At 45.9% G+C, this 17,576-nt stretch overlaps 3 protein-coding genes across 3 annotated transcripts; 2 read left to right on the top strand and 1 right to left on the bottom strand.

The window, feature by feature from the left end:
- Nucleotides 1-11: 11 nt before the first annotated feature.
- Nucleotides 12-7,307, bottom strand: utp25 (UTP25 small subunit processor component). The gene is made up of 12 exons (XM_079752034.1): nt 7,179-7,307; nt 6,922-6,961; nt 6,532-6,703; nt 5,958-6,236; nt 5,479-5,567; nt 4,892-5,302; nt 4,312-4,528; nt 3,653-3,855; nt 2,991-3,173; nt 2,523-2,632; nt 1,958-2,203; nt 12-505 (listed from the first exon to the last, which is right to left on the bottom strand). The coding sequence occupies exons 1-12, from the start codon at nt 7,277-7,279 to the stop codon at nt 250-252; spliced, it is 2,307 nt and encodes a 768-aa protein (XP_079608160.1). The 5' UTR covers nt 7,280-7,307; the 3' UTR covers nt 12-249.
- Nucleotides 7,308-10,927: 3,620 nt separating this feature from the next.
- Nucleotides 10,928-13,066, top strand: tmem151bb (transmembrane protein 151Bb; the record flags this gene model as incomplete). Its single annotated transcript, XM_079753058.1, has 2 exons — nt 10,928-11,054; nt 11,660-13,066. Exons 1-2 carry the CDS (start codon nt 10,977-10,979, stop codon nt 13,064-13,066), a joined length of 1,485 nt encoding a protein of 494 aa, XP_079609184.1. The 5' UTR covers nt 10,928-10,976.
- Nucleotides 13,067-15,939: 2,873 nt separating this feature from the next.
- On the top strand, nt 15,940-17,567 carry mtres1 (mitochondrial transcription rescue factor 1). Its single transcript, XM_079751819.1, has 4 exons — nt 15,940-15,956; nt 16,480-16,910; nt 17,003-17,075; nt 17,170-17,567. The coding sequence occupies exons 2-4, from the start codon at nt 16,489-16,491 to the stop codon at nt 17,350-17,352; spliced, it is 678 nt and encodes a 225-aa protein (XP_079607945.1). The 5' UTR covers nt 15,940-15,956; nt 16,480-16,488; the 3' UTR covers nt 17,353-17,567.
- Nucleotides 17,568-17,576: the final 9 nt, after the last annotated feature.

Below are 17,576 nucleotides of genomic sequence, written 5' to 3'. Positions count from 1 at the left end.
AACACAAGAAACACATTGCTGACCGCCATTTTCTTATCTCGCAGAGTCCGACAGAGTAGATAACCTATCCGAAGGCTAATGGTTTACGGTCTCACCCTACAAGACACATTGACCATTTTCATGACTTTAGAGATTAGCGACACAGGACTGTACAATTTTTATTCAGTGATATTCAGACTTCATCCGTGTCCGACACTACTTCTGGTCGAGGGTCAAAAGATGGTTTAGAGGGGCTCAGGCGCTGGGAGGTCATGAGGCCTTCTCGTCCTCGCCGGTCACAAAGAGGTGCACGCCCTTGTTGGAGCTGAGCATCTGTCCGGCGCGCTTGGCCCCAGCGATGGAGGCCAGCCTGTGGGCGTCGTAGCGGGAGAACAGCACGGTGCAGGTCCAGCTGGCCTCGTTGGCCTGGGCGCCGGCCGTCAGCATGTTGCACACCTCGCTGTAGTAGTGGGGGTACGTGGGCAGGCCGTAGAACACCAGGTTGTGGATCCCCCGGATGGTGTACCTGGGAGCAGGGGAGCGGCCGAGGTTAGATGCTTTTCTTTTGCGACGTGAACACACATGTGGCCCTTAATGTACGCACTTAATCTACATTGCACTTATTCGTAGTACTTAATTGCGTAGCATCTGCAGTAGCTGCTATCATTGCTGTACACAGGGAATGGGTTAGCCTAGCGATTGTTAGTACTTGCACTTGGTTCTATGAACATCTTTACTGTCCTGACAGCAATACATTGTTTTATTTCTTATGACAAATCTACTTTGCGATTGTAAGTCGCCGTCTGCTAAATGCCCTAAATGTAAATGTAAATGAACAAAGTGCTGGCGTTACCTTTTAAAAGGTCCCATATTATACCACCAGGTGTGAGTGTGATTGGCTGATAAAAGCCGTGTGGAAAATCTGCCTTTTCTGACATCAAAGCTGTATGGCGGATAGATGAGCAACGTTTGCTACAGTCCACTGGGTAGGCTGGTAGACTGATCTATCCAGCTTACCTCTAGGTGGACACACCCACTTCTGATGTCACTAAATCACAGGAAGAGGCAGAATTTCAAAGCGGTTTATGATGGCTAATCACACTCACAGTTGGTGGTATGATATGGGACCGTTAATGCTTTGAGGTCAAGTTGACATTAACGACCATTGAAATTATGACATACTCTGGGAAGCCCGAAACAATAGAATGATTCCACATCTGAGATTAGGTTAGAGTTCATCGTCTCCCTTAGTAGAGATGATTTGTCATAGTGGCCTCGCAGCAGACAGCCTCTACAAACACCAATATATCTTTATGTGTAAAATCGAACTACAGCCACAATCAGCAACACACACAAATCCATAAACACCAGAACATACACCACACGAATATGCATAATGCCCTTCATTGCACGACACCAAAATTATTGCACATATGTCCTACCCCAAGATATTGCACATTAACACCCAATAAAAAAAGATATGGGTTACACCACTGCCTTACTCTACCACCCAAATGCTCTTACTGTTCAGCAGTTTAATTGATAGTTGAACAAAATTAAAAGTAAACCAGTTCTGCTAAGTTCTGTAACTTACACCTCTACCTGAGGGCAACATCTTCACAAGGGAATCTAAGGCCCTGCCTCCTCCATAAAGAATAATGGAGGAATTTTCCGCCCTGTAGGAAAATAAAAAGGATTTTATCCACTCCATGGACCTTGAGCCTTTGCAGACATGTCAGACACAGACTTATTTGAGAAAATGTCCATCAGATGAGTCCATTGTAACGGAAAATCAAAGTGGACACCCACCACTACTTGTCTGTTGATACATGCTCAACTCTCCCTGTTTATCTGAACGGGCTCCAAGAACATTCCTTTAAACATTTAACATCAAGTGTTGCCCCTCACACCACTGCACCACCCCCTTCTAACACATTAGCACCAAGGGGTCACCCTACGAAGGCGGTGAACCGCTTGCCTTTTGTAGAAGTGGAAGCGCTCGGTGAAGAGCAGGAACTGGCGTTCCCCCTTCTGGAACAGGTGGCGGCCGCGTGACACCTCCGACTTGGTAGAGTACTCGCACGCGCTGGCGAAGCTCATGTTGGCCTTCTTCATGTGGTTGCGGAGGCGGACGTAGTCAAAGTACGACGGGACGTAGATCAGGGTGTGGGACATGACCGAGTCCTTGTACTGAGGCAGCACTTTCTCGATGAAGAACTGGAAGCTGATGGGAAGGAAAGGGGGACGCAGGCAGAGTCAGACCCGTCAGATGGCGGGTTGGGTTTATTCGTCGGTGACCATATTGAGTGTGTATACGAATGACGATGAAAAGATGACCAAAAAAATCATAAGCTGAACAAGTAAGCAAACTAGGGGGACAGAAAATACGTAGTATTGTAAAGTAAAAAGGTCTGTATGTGACACATAACATGCAACCCGAGTACCACAACATTGATGTGCAAAGGTTAACAGATACGAATCGGGACAGTTGACACAAGGGCCGGGGAGGGCCAAGCAGCAGCATTGCAGCGGGCGGTACGTACCGAGTGTCCTGGTCCATGAAGGAGTCTGAGGGAAACATCTGGAAGACGTGGGGCAGCTGTGCCAGCACCTGACAGATGGAGCCGGTCTTTGGAATGTTCTTCACGGCGACCTAGAGAAGAGGCAGACCCCAGATCAGTATAAGTGGACCCGGGCCACTTTGGCAAACTTTAGATGAAAGGAGGAACAGGTGAAAAGGAAGGGCTCTTAATCCAACATGTAATTCATCGTTAATTAATTAATTCATTGATTGATTGTTTCAGAAAAGGCACATTTAAAAACACTTCAGCCCATAAAGATTGATGAATAAACGTTAATACTGAAAAATATTGCTGATCTACAGGCGAGAAGGTATGTAGCTAAAAAAGGCGATTTACCATACACAAATCGTGAAAGTATTGACCAGGGAGGTACTGGGACAATGGAATATGTTGAATTGATAATGTGTTCCCACATTGGGCCAACAGTACCTGACCGCGGTAGTTGAAGCAGTGCTTGGACAGCAGGTTGTTGATCTGGGGGTCCTGCATGGCGCTGAACACCATGGTCTGGCGGTAGTGCTTGGCCGTGTTGTTAAGGTTCCAGAGCCTCACCCTGGAGAAGTCCACGTTGTGGGCCTCCAGCGGCTGAAGGTTCATGTGCCTCATGGTGTGCTGTGGAGGCGCACGGGACACACGTGGTTCAACAGCGACCCGGAAAATGCAAAAAACACCAATAGCTAATGATGGAGGCCTAGAAAGTCCTTAGCGTCGTGCATGGTGTAGATGGAACTCTTTGTATGTGTTTATATAATGTAATCTGGCACCATTTCAAATTTTCACAATGACGAATACATAAGCATTCTGATATTGACATGGAGGCTAATGGTGAAGAAATCTGAGATGCTCTGGAGCTTGAGGAACCTCCAATGGCCAATATTGGCCACTGGTGGATGGATGGGGGGGGGGGGGGGGGGGGGGGGGATTACTGCAGGAGGAGATTTCATTAACGCTCTCAAGTTATGCCCTACACAACATCCTCATCTTTGGCAGTCGATGAAATCCATGATGGCCGCTACTGAAACTATAATACATGGCGAATAACAACAACAACAACAACCAGCACAATTTAATGCACACTACTGCAGTCTCACCAGAACGTGCTCCCAGTTCTGCATGAGGAAGATGTCGGCCTGGTCGACCACCAGCAGCTCAACGGAGGAGAGGAAGTCAAAGTCCCTCTTGCTCTCGCCCTCTGCGCCAAGCAGAGTGCGCAGGCCCAGCGGCGAGGCGATGATGATATCCGACGAGTAGAAGGGCGCGTACAGACGCAGGCTCCGCCGCATGATGGACAGACCTGGGGCAAAGCATGGGGGGGGGGGGGTCGACATGCTGTTATTGAGGTGCATGATTATGAATACACAGCCACACAGCTGCGTTATGGTGCTTTACATTTCACTTTCAGTTTTGATGTTGGGTCCAGTGTAATTATTGTAAAAGTTCAGTGCAGCCCAGAGACAAATGAGTCAATGATGGATCAGGCTAAATATCTTGCATCTCTAATACTAAGCAGTCGCCTTCCTACCGCCTGTGATCATGTTTAGATTGCGAGTGTGCACAGAGCGGAGGGCCTATTCACAGACAGGTCTGTTAACTTGTCAAAGTGTTTGTGAGAGAGTAAGACAGCGGGGCAAAGAGCGAGCATTTTAAATAGTCAAGAAAACACTGTTGATCGCAGATGGCGTTGTCCATCACTCATTCACATCTTATGTGGTATAAAGTAAATCATCAGACAGCGGTGACGGCGGCGCACCTATCCTGAAGTGGTCGTCCACATTCCCGGAGAAGGTGGCGCGGTAGTCCTCGGGCTTCTGCACCTTGGGCGGCTTGTCGTCTGCCTCCTCGCCGTACTCCTCCTTGAAGCGCTTCTTGTTGCTGACGTCCATGGTGGGGTTCCTGCTCTCCATCAGGCCGATGAGGGTCTGGGCCACGCGCAGGGCCGCGTCGCGGAACGGCACCAGGATCACAGCCTGCCTCGCGGGACACGGGAGAGGGTCATTCAGCAAATAAAAACCAACGCAACTCCGATTTAAAGTGATTCAGATCAGTGATCAACCGATCTGCATCATATGGAGCTACGAGATTAAAACTCGCAGTGTGGAAGAATCGACACTGGCTACCCTGAAAAGGTCAGCCATAAAAAAATATGTTTCTGCAAGTGTATGAACGCTGTTACACTTGTTGTAATACAACACATTTCTCATTATAACGCCATCTTGGCATGTACGCAGCATGTACGTAGATACTAGTGGCAGTTATACAGATGTATAAGTGAAACATGTAGCGCCATACAGTCACCGTGACTGTAATGTGCCGTTGGGCGAACAGCGTACCTTGGGCCGGGTCAGACCCTGGTCCCGGGGCTCGTCTTGGGACTCGGCGCCGGCCTTGGACGCGGCCTGCCCCGCGTGGAGCACGGAGTTGTTGAACAGGACGCGGGAGTTGGCCTTGAGGACGTGGTTGAGCACGTGGAGGCAGTAGGCGCTGCGCACCTGCTGGCTGCAGCCCAGCGGGGAGCTCTCGGGGTAGTACAGGTCTCTGTAGCTGCCCATGAGCCCCAGCAGCTCCGTCTGGAGGGGGCTCACCTCCGCCGCCCCGCCCTCGGGGTCCGAGGCCCGGTTCAGGGACTTCCAGTGGCCCTCCAGGACTTTGTGGAAGGCGGGGAGGATGGCGTCCTTGGCCTGGCCGAGCGGGCCCAGCCTCTCCAGCGGGTTGGAGCACAGCAGGGTACCTATCACGGGCCACTGAACGTTGGGTCGGAGGGAGGGTAGAGGGGGATGGTTTAGGGAAGGTTAGATTGCGTGGGTCACAATCACCAATAAAAAAACAGAGTAATGGAACATCAAATATGAATGACGAACATATGACATAATGACAAAAAAAGTATAAACACTGCATGACAAAGACGTTAGGTCAGTACCGTGAGGGTGGTCTTAGCCCTGGGGCCAGACGCAATCTTCTCCACCTCTTTATCACTGAGCTCCATGTCTAAATGCTGCACAAATATGTCTGCACACAACAACAAAAAAAGAATTGCTCCTCGAGAACATACCACGACTGCATCATTTCACATCCAAAGGCCACTTTAAGTCACAATTAACATTTAGCTAACAAAGACAATATGAGCTATTAACACATAATGTTGTATTTTTTAATGCATCCTCTGTCTCCCCACAGAATACAGTGAAGCTGATTGGATTCAATACTGGGAAAAATAAATACCCAACCATTACAAAAAGTAAAGCTGCTGGGATGATACAATAGTTGGAACTAAAATTCACACTATAAACCAGCTTCAGCATTGGCCAAATATTGTAGATGGGGATGCCTTAGATCTCGGAGGGAGAAACGCTTTTGTTCATCGATGGAGGAGCTTATTACAGAGACGATGACGCTTACCTTTAGCGTCGTCTTGTTCTTCAGGAGGTGTGTCTTGGATCTCCTCCTCCTCCCCAATGAAGTTCTTCTCCAGGCAGAACTGAGACTCGTGCTCCTTGTCAGTGAACTCGTCCTCCGCCCCCTCCTTCTCCTCCCCCAGTCCTCCGTCGGAACCGCCCTCTTCAGTCTCATCCTGTAATGCCGCCTCGTCCACATCTTCATCGCTTTCGTCTTCCCCTTTGCCATCATCATCCTCATCATCGTCGTCATCACTACCGCTGCCGCCGCCATCGCTCTCGCCTGGAAACCAGTTGCATTGGCTCATTTAGTGAGGAGCTGTTTTACTAGATGTTATTCCAATACAGTTTCAATCATATCTAGGTTGTAGAAAACCAAAGGAGCCAATACTTCAGCTAGTTTGAAGAAAGAAAAGAGCAGAGACACCACTGCTACAATTAAACCCAACACTACATTATTACTACATAATTTTTTTAATATGCAATGGACAGCGAGTGCAGCCAATCAGAATAGTGCTTTGCTGTTGGAAAACTAGGAATTGGAAAAAGGTGGAAGTGTGTAAACTGGTGCCACTGACCTTCCTCAGCAAGCTCCTCGTCTTCCTCCTCCTCGTCTGTACTCTCCTCATCGTCGCTGTGGCCATTGTCTACGGGAACGCTGAGAGTCGACAGGAGCTTCTGATAGGCTGTTTTCTGATCCAGCTCTTCCTCCTCCTCGCTGCCATCATCAGCCTGTTCTGGGACACCTCGCTAGAGCAGACGTATGCAGAACAACAATGTTATTCCTTTGCCGACAACAAATGCTACTTGTTGTCCCACACAATAACTATCTTTTGATGTAATGGTTTTTTACCTACATGAGAAGAAAGTTAATGAAAACATTGTTTAAACATCAATCAATTGCCTGCTTTGTGTACACGATACACCTGTTGGTTCGAGGGTCAGTTAACACAACAAATGGTACTCACCAGCTTGACTATTTGTGTTCTTTCAGGTCTTTCACTAACACTGAAAATACAGAAATGTCACACAAGCAATTAATTGCATGGATTGACAAAGACATATCTTCCCCTTTAGATCCGAAAATGCATGTCGTTTCATATATCACATTAAGCAAGCATCATTCTATGGATGGCTTGCGCTACCTCAGTTTACTACTAGCGGAATAGCTCATCAATAACTAACCCAACAATACACATACGAATGCGTTTGGCTTCATACTTACATATCATGGAATGGATGCTCTTCTCCGAATTCCTTCAGATGCTTCTTCTGCTTTTTAGACAGGTTGGTAAAGAGCTGGTTGTTCTGCCTTCGCTTGCCCATGTTGACAGTCTCAGCCCCAGTGCTCAGCGACACATGTGCTGTGTTTTTCCTGCTTCGGCGCCGGTCACGCTGTCAATCAAACTGTCTATGCTGCCCCCTATAGGGCCGGGGTGAAGTTACAAAATTGCCATACAACTTGGAAAAAAAGCATGCGTATTCATAATCAATAGCAAAATAACAGTAGGGTTTTAATTAAAGTAAGATGTGATCCAGGATAAGGAATATGAAAAGGGTCACAGTATACTGCCAGCCTTCATTTAAATGAGAGTTCCCAAATCCATCCTACAGGCCTATCCGAAGCCAGAGTAACCTTGATCCATTATTGAGTTCTTTGGCGTTCGGTTTCTGTATATCCCTGTGACAACCGTCACCATGGTAGATCTCAATCCATTATTAACCATGTTGGTGTCTTGTTTTAGTTCACAGGGGCACACCTGCTGCCCAGGGTTTAACCTCGTCCATCGGGGTATTATGGTTTGATAATTGCACTTTATTTGGGCCTTGCTTCGAAAGAGTGCTTGTGGCCTCCACTTGCATGAGATTCTAACAAGAGCCATGTAAGTCCTTTCGTATGTGTTTCAATGGACCGGGCAGAGTTGAAGCGGGACAAAGAGCCGTCTGGAGGTAAAACGGTCCGGTTTCGGGTGGCGTCTGCGAACAGCGGCCGCGTGCTGACGGAGGTGTTCAAGGACACGACGACTGCTTGGTGCGGCTCTGCGTCGGACTCGGTGGACTCTGACTGCGCCAGCAACCCGGAGACGGAGGGCCGGGAGAGCCGGTCGTCGGTCAGCGAGGCCAATAGCCACCTGAACGGCCTCGCGGGAGCCGCCTTGGCGGCGGCGGCGGACGATGACGACGGCGGCGGCGGCACGTGCGAACCCGACGACCTGCTGCTGTACGCCAGTGCCAAGAGAGAGCAACTCTTCAGCAACAAGCGCATCAATATCTGCAGCAAGAACGGGACTATACGAGGCGTGAGGAACAAGGTCAACGCGGGTCAAGTGCTTTTTAACAACCTGTCCGGCATGTACTACGTAAGTATGGCTGCAAAGTTGCAAAGTGTGCACTGGGTTTTAGTTCATGGAGATGACACACAGTGTCATACATGATTTACGGTGTGTAGCCTACATCATGTGTGACACTGTGTGTGTGTGTGTGTGTGTGTATATATATATATATATGATCAATGCATGCCTAGAGCATGCATTGATCTAAATGCATCTAATTGCATCTAAATGCTTGCATTCCTCTCTCTCAAAGGGTAACAATCGTGGCAACAGATTTCAGAAAATTCGACCATGGGAAAAGGAGTAGAGAGAAGAGAATGGAAGTTGTCGTATAATTTGTTGGGTTGTTATTTTATGTTTGTATAATGCATTAAGAAGATATAGCTCAAGGCATGGTAATCTGCAGATGTAACTTTAAATATAGGCCCATATGAATGGAGCCAAAATAAGACATCGATGGGCATTACAAGTTTTAGAACAGATTTGGGAAAGATCAGCATCCTATCTTGTTTTATTGAGTTTTCCTGAATTGTCCTGATTTCAATTTTGTATTTGTATTTTCTAATATTTTATAAAAAGCAATAGTTTAGAACACATTCAATACATTTAAGTTGCATGCTGTTTTGTAAACGATATTGTTTCGATTTTAATGAATATGTCATACTATACTGACAAACTTCAGTCATTTATTTGTGAGCATTCATAGCATGTTTACTTTGTTTCATAGTTTAAGATGCTATTAAATTATATACAATTTTTTTGTCCCATGTCTTTTTATAATTTACATTTAAATGCCCTCGATGTACTTGATATTAGGCTACGATTCAATTTCAATGTCCTAATGATTATCCTAGGTGACTGAATGTTTGAAAATAATTATAGAAAAAATAATGCATAAGCTTTCAAAGGAAGCAAGAAAAGCGTGGACATTGCAACGCTTCAATTATCGTCGTTTTATCTCAGAAACCATAAAAACATTATTAGTTCGATTTTACCAACTATGGTCCAACTTCTTTTTTTACACTGTAATGCCACCTGCTGGCTTTATTAGGTCTTGCTAGGGAGTCTTATTTGAACACCAGGGAACCCCTTGTTTACAGATCCCCAAGGACCAGTAGGTAAAAGCTATTGTTAATATGTTAATTTAAGCTATTAATTTAAGCTTTTTCACTTAGATATTTTTTCATTGAGAAGACACTTTTCTGCAAAAGCAAGTGAGGTGAGGTTGAGTAGAATCAAATACAATCACTATTGGAGCAATATGAACTATAAAATACAACATTTTCGACAAAAAAAAAATTTCAGCTAACTATTATGATGTTCTTAATAAGGAGCCTACAAACGGGGGGGGGGGGGGGTGGGGGGGGATAACCACTGTGTGGTTTGTCTTATCAAACCAGCAAGGCTCTTGATTAGTTCATCTCTTTGCCGAGTCTGGGGACAAACAAGGTAGGAAAGAAATATTAATGTTGGCACAGACGTTCAAAGAAATGTCACACACAATACAATTACAAAAAATACAGTTATTTAGCCTGTGTGTGTGTGTGTGTGTTTGGTGTGTGTGTGTGTGTGTGTGTGTGTGTGTGTGTGTGTGTGTGTGTGTGTGCGTGCGTGCGTGCGTGTGTGTGTGTGTGTGTGCGCAACCAGTTGCATTGTGGACTGATCGTAACCTGGTCTTCCCCTCCTGCTGGACCAGCAGGACGTTTTCGGCCCGGAGCCAGGGAAGGAGGCACTATTGGCTACAACCATAAGGTAACAGTGCAACGTGGTTTCCTCTCTGGCTACTGTGGTATCACTGGGTCTGAAAACCTTTCATGATAGAAATAACCTGTGCCTTCCAATAATTTCACGTTTTTGGTTTAAATGCAACCCCTTGCCAGGACAAATGCAACAATAAAGCAGCCACATTTTTTAAAAGGCTCAAACATGGCTTCCATTATTTAACATTTTATATTAATGGCATTAACGGCATAATGATGAAACACCTTTAACAGGCAAAATATAATTTCTAAGCTATTTCTTTAAATTTTAAAATTTGTTTTATCATAGCAAAGAGTAAGCTTTCCAAACGGCAAGTATTTGGTGTTTCCCATCCATGTGGGCGGTGAGGCGTCTTTAACAGGGTGCAGGCGCGTCCGCGAATGAGGAACAGGAGGAGGAGGATGTATTTAGGGGATACACCGTACGGGTCCCGCTCATCCAACCACGCACCATGGACAGCGTCTCTCGGCTGGTCACCGTATTAAACAGGCCTGGCGGTGCGGCTGGCTCCACGGTGTCGCCACCATGATGAGAGCACGGCGGGGCAGGGCAGGGGCAGGGCACGGTCAGTCCGCTATGGCCACCAGCTAATCATGAAGCCTCCCAGAATGTGACTGCGGCAGGCGGGCGGAGAGAAACAGGACGTAGTGGTGGAAGACGCGGCGTTATCTCCGGGTAGAGTCACACTTCCCCGGTTTGATGATCTTGCATCGTTTCGACAAAGCAAAACTAAATCGGTGGAGTGTTGCACCGAGGAGAAGCATGATCCGTGGACGAACCTCGCTGTTCTTTCTTTTAAAGGATGCACCGTTCGTAGGCTATGATGTGCAGCTAGACTCTAACCCTTTGACGCGAGGGTCCGCAGGAGAAAGGTGTTGACATTTATTCCTATTCCACACCCTAACGATATCGTTCCGATCAGCGCCACCATGTCTCCACCAGCGTCGGCGGCGACAGCCAGTGAAAGCAGCACCACCACTGTTTTTGAAGAGGACGCCAGGGAAGAGGTATTTCTGTTCGACGATCGACATAGTATTATAAACACACTCAATATATAAGCATATTAGCCTATTAGGATTGTCCTATTATTTATTATTTATTGTGTGTACGTTCGCAATATTCCTCCATATTTTCTGTAATGCGTTATTTTCTTCACCATGCAAAATACTGACAATAACATGATTATTACTAGCGTTTTCCTACCTCATCCTTAATTTTCTGGACATCATTAGAGGAAAGGGTTGGCCTAGCCTACACCTGCCATTACTTCACCAATCACTAGCAGTCATCCACCACAAACCAGAGAGCAGCCAGCGAAGGCAGGAAAGCAGAAAGCAACATACATTTTATTAACTTATTAACTGTATTGGACGTTTAGAAGAACTACTGTAGAGTATCCCATCTTTTTGAAACCTATGTTTTTGTATAGTTTATGTGTGACTGAACTGCTTTGAACTTGAAAAATAAATTTTCAATTAGCATTTCAAATATACTTGTCTGCAACCGTCATGTCATCCCTGTCCTCCACACCAATAGGAGGTCAAGACAAGTGAGTTATTATCAACTGCAATTTTTTTTAAATTTACATTTAAGTGTGTTTTCCAATCAACAGCAAAGGCCCCTGAAGCAGTCCCTGAGCAAGTCCCTCTGCCGGGAGAGCTTCTGGAAGTGCCTGCTGCTCTCCCTCCTCATGTACGGCTGCATGGGCGCCATGGTGTGGTGTCACGTGACCAAGGTGACCCGCCTCACCTTTGACAGTGCCTTCAAAGGGAAGTCCATGATGTACCACGACAGCCCCTGCTCCGACGGCTATATTTACATCCCCCTGGCCCTGCTGGGCATGCTCTACGTGGTCTACCTGGTGGAGTGCTGGCACTGCCGCGTCAAGAACGAGCTTCAGCACAAGGTGGACGTGGAGGGCATCTACGAGCGCATCCAGAGGATGCAGCAGGCCAAGCCCTGCATCTGGTGGAAGGCCATCAGCTACCACTACGTGAGGCGCACCCGGCAGGTAACGCGCTACCGCAACGGCGACGCCTACACCAGCACGCAGGTGTACCACGAGCGGGTCAACACGCACGTGGCGGAGGCCGAGTTCGACTACAGCCACTGCGGGGTGAAGGACGTCTCCAAGCAGCTGCTGAGCCTGGAGACGGCGGCCATCACCAAGCTGCGCTTCACCAAGTGCTTCAGCTTCGCCAACGTCGAGTCGGAGAACTCGTACCTCACCCAGCGGGCGCGGTTCTTCACCGACAACGAGGGCCTGGACGACTACATGGAGGCCCGCGAGGGCATGCACCTGAAGAACATCGACCTGAAGGAGTACGTGCTGGTGCTGGCCGACCCCGACCACCAGCCCTGGTACCTGTCCCACGTCGTCTTCTGGCTCACCGCCTTCCTCACCCTCTCCTGGCCGCTGCGGGTCTTCACGGAGTACCGCACCGCCTACGTCCACTACCGCGTGGAGAAGCTGTTCGGGCCCGACTACCCGGTGACGCCGAGCGACGAGCGGCCCTACCCGCGCCGCATCCCCCGCGTCAACACCGTCGACAGCACCGAGCTGGAGTGGCACATCCGCTCCAACCAGCAGCTGGTGCCCAGCTACTCGGAGGCCGGCCTGATGGACCTGGCCCAGTGCCCCTCCGGCTTCGGCGGCTACAGGCAGAACTGCGAGCGCTGCCACCGGGCCATCAGCTGCTCCTCCGTCTTCTCCCGGAGCGCCTTGAGCATCTGCACCGGGGCCAGCTCCCGCATCCCCTTCAGCGGCAGCCGCTTCTCCCTGTCGCGGCGCTACGGCTCCCGCAGCAGCTGCTTCTGGAGGAGCGGCAGCCTGGACGACCAGGAGAGCCCCAGCGAGAACACCCGCTGCCTGTCGGAGCGGCAGACCACCGACGACGAGGACCCCCCCGACTACCAGGACGCCCTCTGCTTCCCCGTGCTCATCGTCCACTGCAGCGAGAACTGCCACAACCACCGGTCGTTCCACCGGAACGGCTCCTGCGTGGAGACCTCCCTATGACCGGGGCAGGACAGATGGTCGGCGGGGCGACCGGCTGCTGTAGCACGCAGGGACACCGGACGTTGGACGAGGTTTCCTTTGGGTTAGGTTGGGTCGAGGTGTGGGTTACGCAACGCAAAGCCCCCAAACACACACACACACACACACACACCCACACACACAGGCTGTGTCCCAACTGATTGAAACAAAATCAATCAACTTGAAAACCACCAAAGCAATAACTCAGTAACGTGTCAGTGGATATGGGTTTTCCATCTGTTAACGACGCGGGAGTGTGTGTGTCCACGTGGCATCTAATGAAAACCATGAAGACGTAGGCTGTTATACAATGCTGTAGCATTTATTTTACCTTACAAGCATCTGGAAATGAAACTGGTAATTACCTCAGAAAATATTGAACAAGCCACGGAAAAGAAGGGTGGAATTCTGTAAATGTACTTGACATATCTTGAGGAGAATGTTGAAACATAAATGCAAGGACATGTCTGGATTTACACTGAGACATGTTTTGTTTTCTCTGAAAAGGGGGTCAAAAAGTTTCAGTCAATCACATTTTGTACAGCAATAACTACAACGTACCCACCCAAGAGAAGAAAATCGAAATTAATATCTCAAAGTAGTAGAATTTATAACAAAACCAATTGCATAGCATAGACCAAATGTGTACAATATCTCTAAGAAAATGTTAAGGTTTCTGAGGTATCTGTTTCTATGATACATAATTGACACAACTGAGTGGACAAAGGAAAGGATACATAAATAATGCATCAATTTGTGACTTAAAAGCAAGGTCGGGTTCGGATTATTTTGATCTAATACTTCCTTCAAAGACTAACACCTTCCCTGAAATGGTTGGCTGGGTCAAGGACATCATATTCGCCAAGGAAACCTGAGTTGGGCTTGCCTACATAAAGATTACATCAGTGGTATAAGGGCTTGCCCAGTGAACAGTATATATTTATAGCTATATTGATACATACAGCCTAGCATAAGGCTATTTGTAATCTACTGCCATGGAGAAACATGCCGGCAACTGTGTTGTAAATACATAAACACATGTTAATACAGTGCTATCATGGTGGCTAATGGGAGGTTTATGCCTTACAAAGGAAATTCAGTCTTCACATCGTATGAACAACACCTTTAAAGTCATCTGTCAATTATGAAGTGTGAAAAGCATACATCAAATAATATCAATAATATTAATATCAAAACCTAATTTGCATGATCTCCTACTGTTAACACTGAATGTATACACAAACATATATGAACATGAATGTAAACCACCAGCATATTATGTCATACTATATGTCCATTAATATGAATGCTTGATTTGTAATTGGAAAGTGGCTGCGTTGCAATTTGTAATATATTGAGATCAAGTGTCAATGATGACCACATCAAAAGGCCACGGTGGTGCGATGTACGCGGCACCATTGATTTTGGATGTTGACATTTTAATTTGCATTAGGAGGCACCTTGCCCTCAGGTCGTTACAGATTGCGTATGCAAGGACTGTACATGCACTGAGGTTTACATGTTGTTAATGTATGAACTTTGTAAGACACATTTATATGACTTCTGACAACGCTATTCTACCACATATACATAAGGACACCGTTCCTACACTTACGATGCCAATATTATGCACTTGAAGTGAAACTACTAGACATTATGGATTGTAATCATGCAGAATGTTGTTACATGTTCCATTCTAGTAATAAAGTATGCATTCAACTATTGTAATACACTAGATAATAGAGGCAAACCTAGTTATTGGAAACATGTACAGTACATGAGTTATGGTACCACTTGTTATGGTCCCCTTGTAAATGAATTGTTATTGTGGGCTTGCAATTGTACTTATCAACCTTGTAAAAACATTTCACACATTATAAAAGAAACAACTTTTTTAATATGTTTTATCTTATGCTGGAGTAAGGATATTTGCAATAAATGTTAAGGACATATGTTCAACCATAACTATAAAGAAGATTTGCAAAGAGAAGAAGGACCTCCTTTATTTCTCCTCAACGTGAATTGGAACATTGGTCATCGGACTACTTGGTGATGTGTATTTAACACGGTAATCGGCCCCTCCCATGTATCAGGTGTGTGTATTTGTAGAGCTGTAATGATATGGATTCGAAAAACAAGCATGCCAAGCACAATGTTGGAATTACCTGTTTAGTCAATAATTGATAACAAAAAGTATTTTGTAGGTATATTTATTTGTGAGAAAATAATCAATGTTCTTCTCTGTGTCAGATTGAAGTCCCGAGTACACCTATGTTTTCACTTAAATGGGACATAAAAAACATTTTTAAATGATCTTAATTTATATGAAACAGATAAGCAAATACTTTCAGGATTTACCAAACCTTAATTAACTACTTTAATAATCAATAATTCAAATGAAAACAAGTCTGGTTGGGTTTCTTTAAGGGTCATGGATTCAGGCTCTATTTTGCTGGGCACCACTTAAGTCACTTAAATGTCGATCAATAAATATCCTTTAATGAAACAAAGGAATTCACTCCCTTGCCTGTGCACTGCAATACATCAATCCATACATAAAAAGAGAAAATATTGTACTCATATGTTATTGTGTTATGTTATTTGAGCACATATCATTACCTTGTATCCTATTATAATGTTTGCCCACTACAAAACATTTTATTGTTCGTACTCCATTGGACATTGCACGCAGTGTGAACATGAAGGAGCCTGCTATCACATCAAGAGAACGGTTTACAACCGACATACGCCGATGTGATTTGAACACGACGCCACCCCTGTGCCATAGGTGGCGCCACCTACACATTTGTCTGCCTTATAACATATAAATATTGTGGACGAAGAACTCAGCACGCTAAAGGTTACTGACAGAGTAAGTAGACAATTATCAACAATTGACGTACGTTCATATTCTATAGGATGGCTTGGTAATATGCTGACCTTGTAGTCTTGCAATGCTTGTTTTATGCAAGCTCTTGGATGACAGGAATAGCCGAATGCGATAAAGACTCAGCCAGGATGTACTTTAATATGAATAATCTGCATCACTAGTTTGACACATCTTTTATGAACGCTTATTTCGATAGTTAGACAATTAATGTCAGATGAAATAAATGCTGTTGTCATAACCCTCTGAGTGAGCTACCTAGTACTAAATCGCAAGAAACAATGGTCTCTTCTCTACATTGTGTTGTGTTTCTGGTCAAAGATATTGGCCACGATGTTGTTACTTTGTTTCTGGTGAACAGTATGGGCCTCTATGTTGTTATTGTGTTTCTGGTTACTGTATTCTGTGATTGTGTTTCTAGTCACATATATTGTTCAGTACATGGTGTGTTGGGTTTCTGGTCAAACAAAATGATCACTATATCCTGTTATTGTGTTTCTTCTCACAGGTCTTCAACATGCAGGGTTTGCTGGTAGAGGCGCTTGCTCTGCGGCAGTTGGGAAGACTCAACCCGCGGCAGCTTCTCACACCCGGATACGGATTCAAACAGACAACCTGGTGCCCCAGGATCATGTACACACGCCAGCTTTGGGGATCGTCCGTTTGTTTCACGTTAGGCTCTCACAGGCCAGTTGCCCGTGGCAGAGACTCTGTGCGAAACTGGTCATTGCACCAGTTGAGGTTCAAAAGCAACAAAAAGAAAGGCTTAGCAAAGGTACTGGAGGAGGAGGAGGAGGAGCGGGACACGGAGGACACTGACTCTGAGGATGAGATTGAAGAAGACCCAAACCTGCCTAAGGACTACAAGGATTTAGAAAAGTTTGTACAGTCTTATCGCTACGATGTTATCCTGAAGTCTGGATTGGATATGGCTCGCAAGTGAGTGAGTATATACTAGCTGTGAAGGTAATGCATTTTGATTAGTCTCAACTCTCCCTGACCTTCTTTGTTTCTCTCTGTCTCGGGATTAGTAAAATTGAAGATGCTTTCTACAACAACAAGCTTCGACTGAATGGGCAGAAGCTCATCAAGAAAAGTAAATCGGTGAGTTCTCTGATAAAGACATGAACGTGAATGAATACCACATTGATGCACACATTTGATGGTACATTACGTTTTTTTTTGGTTCCTTGTATAGGTGAAGGTTGGAGACACTCTGGACATGGTAGTGTCTGAAAGCGGTGAAGGGAACACTGTGACTCTGATGAGAGTAATCCTCAAGAAGGAATTGGGTGAATCCAACGATGGAGAGAAGTACAAAGTGGCGCTGAGACGCTGGAAGAGTTTAGAGCTTTCCAAGGATGAATCCTTCAAGCCATGATTTTCCCAAGAATGACTTTACTGATAAATGGTTTCAAAGCATTCAATCCAAGCAAAAGTGAAAGAAGTTATAAAGTGCATGTTGAAACTCTGGATTTGTTTTTTTGTTAGGGGGTTGGTGACATATATTTAAAACATGATTTGACATTCAATTTATGTTTAGGATTTTTGTAATTTCCTGTATTTCTTTTGAATAAATCAAAAGAATTTGCTTGATGGAATATA

The sequence above is a fragment of the Pollachius pollachius genome (genome assembly GCF_949987615.1).
Source record: "Pollachius pollachius genome assembly, chromosome: 15".
In the NCBI taxonomy this organism is placed as follows: Eukaryota; Metazoa; Chordata; class Actinopteri; order Gadiformes; family Gadidae; genus Pollachius; species Pollachius pollachius.
Note: the sequence above shows the minus strand (reverse complement) of the source record. Positions and strands in the feature narration are given on the sequence as shown.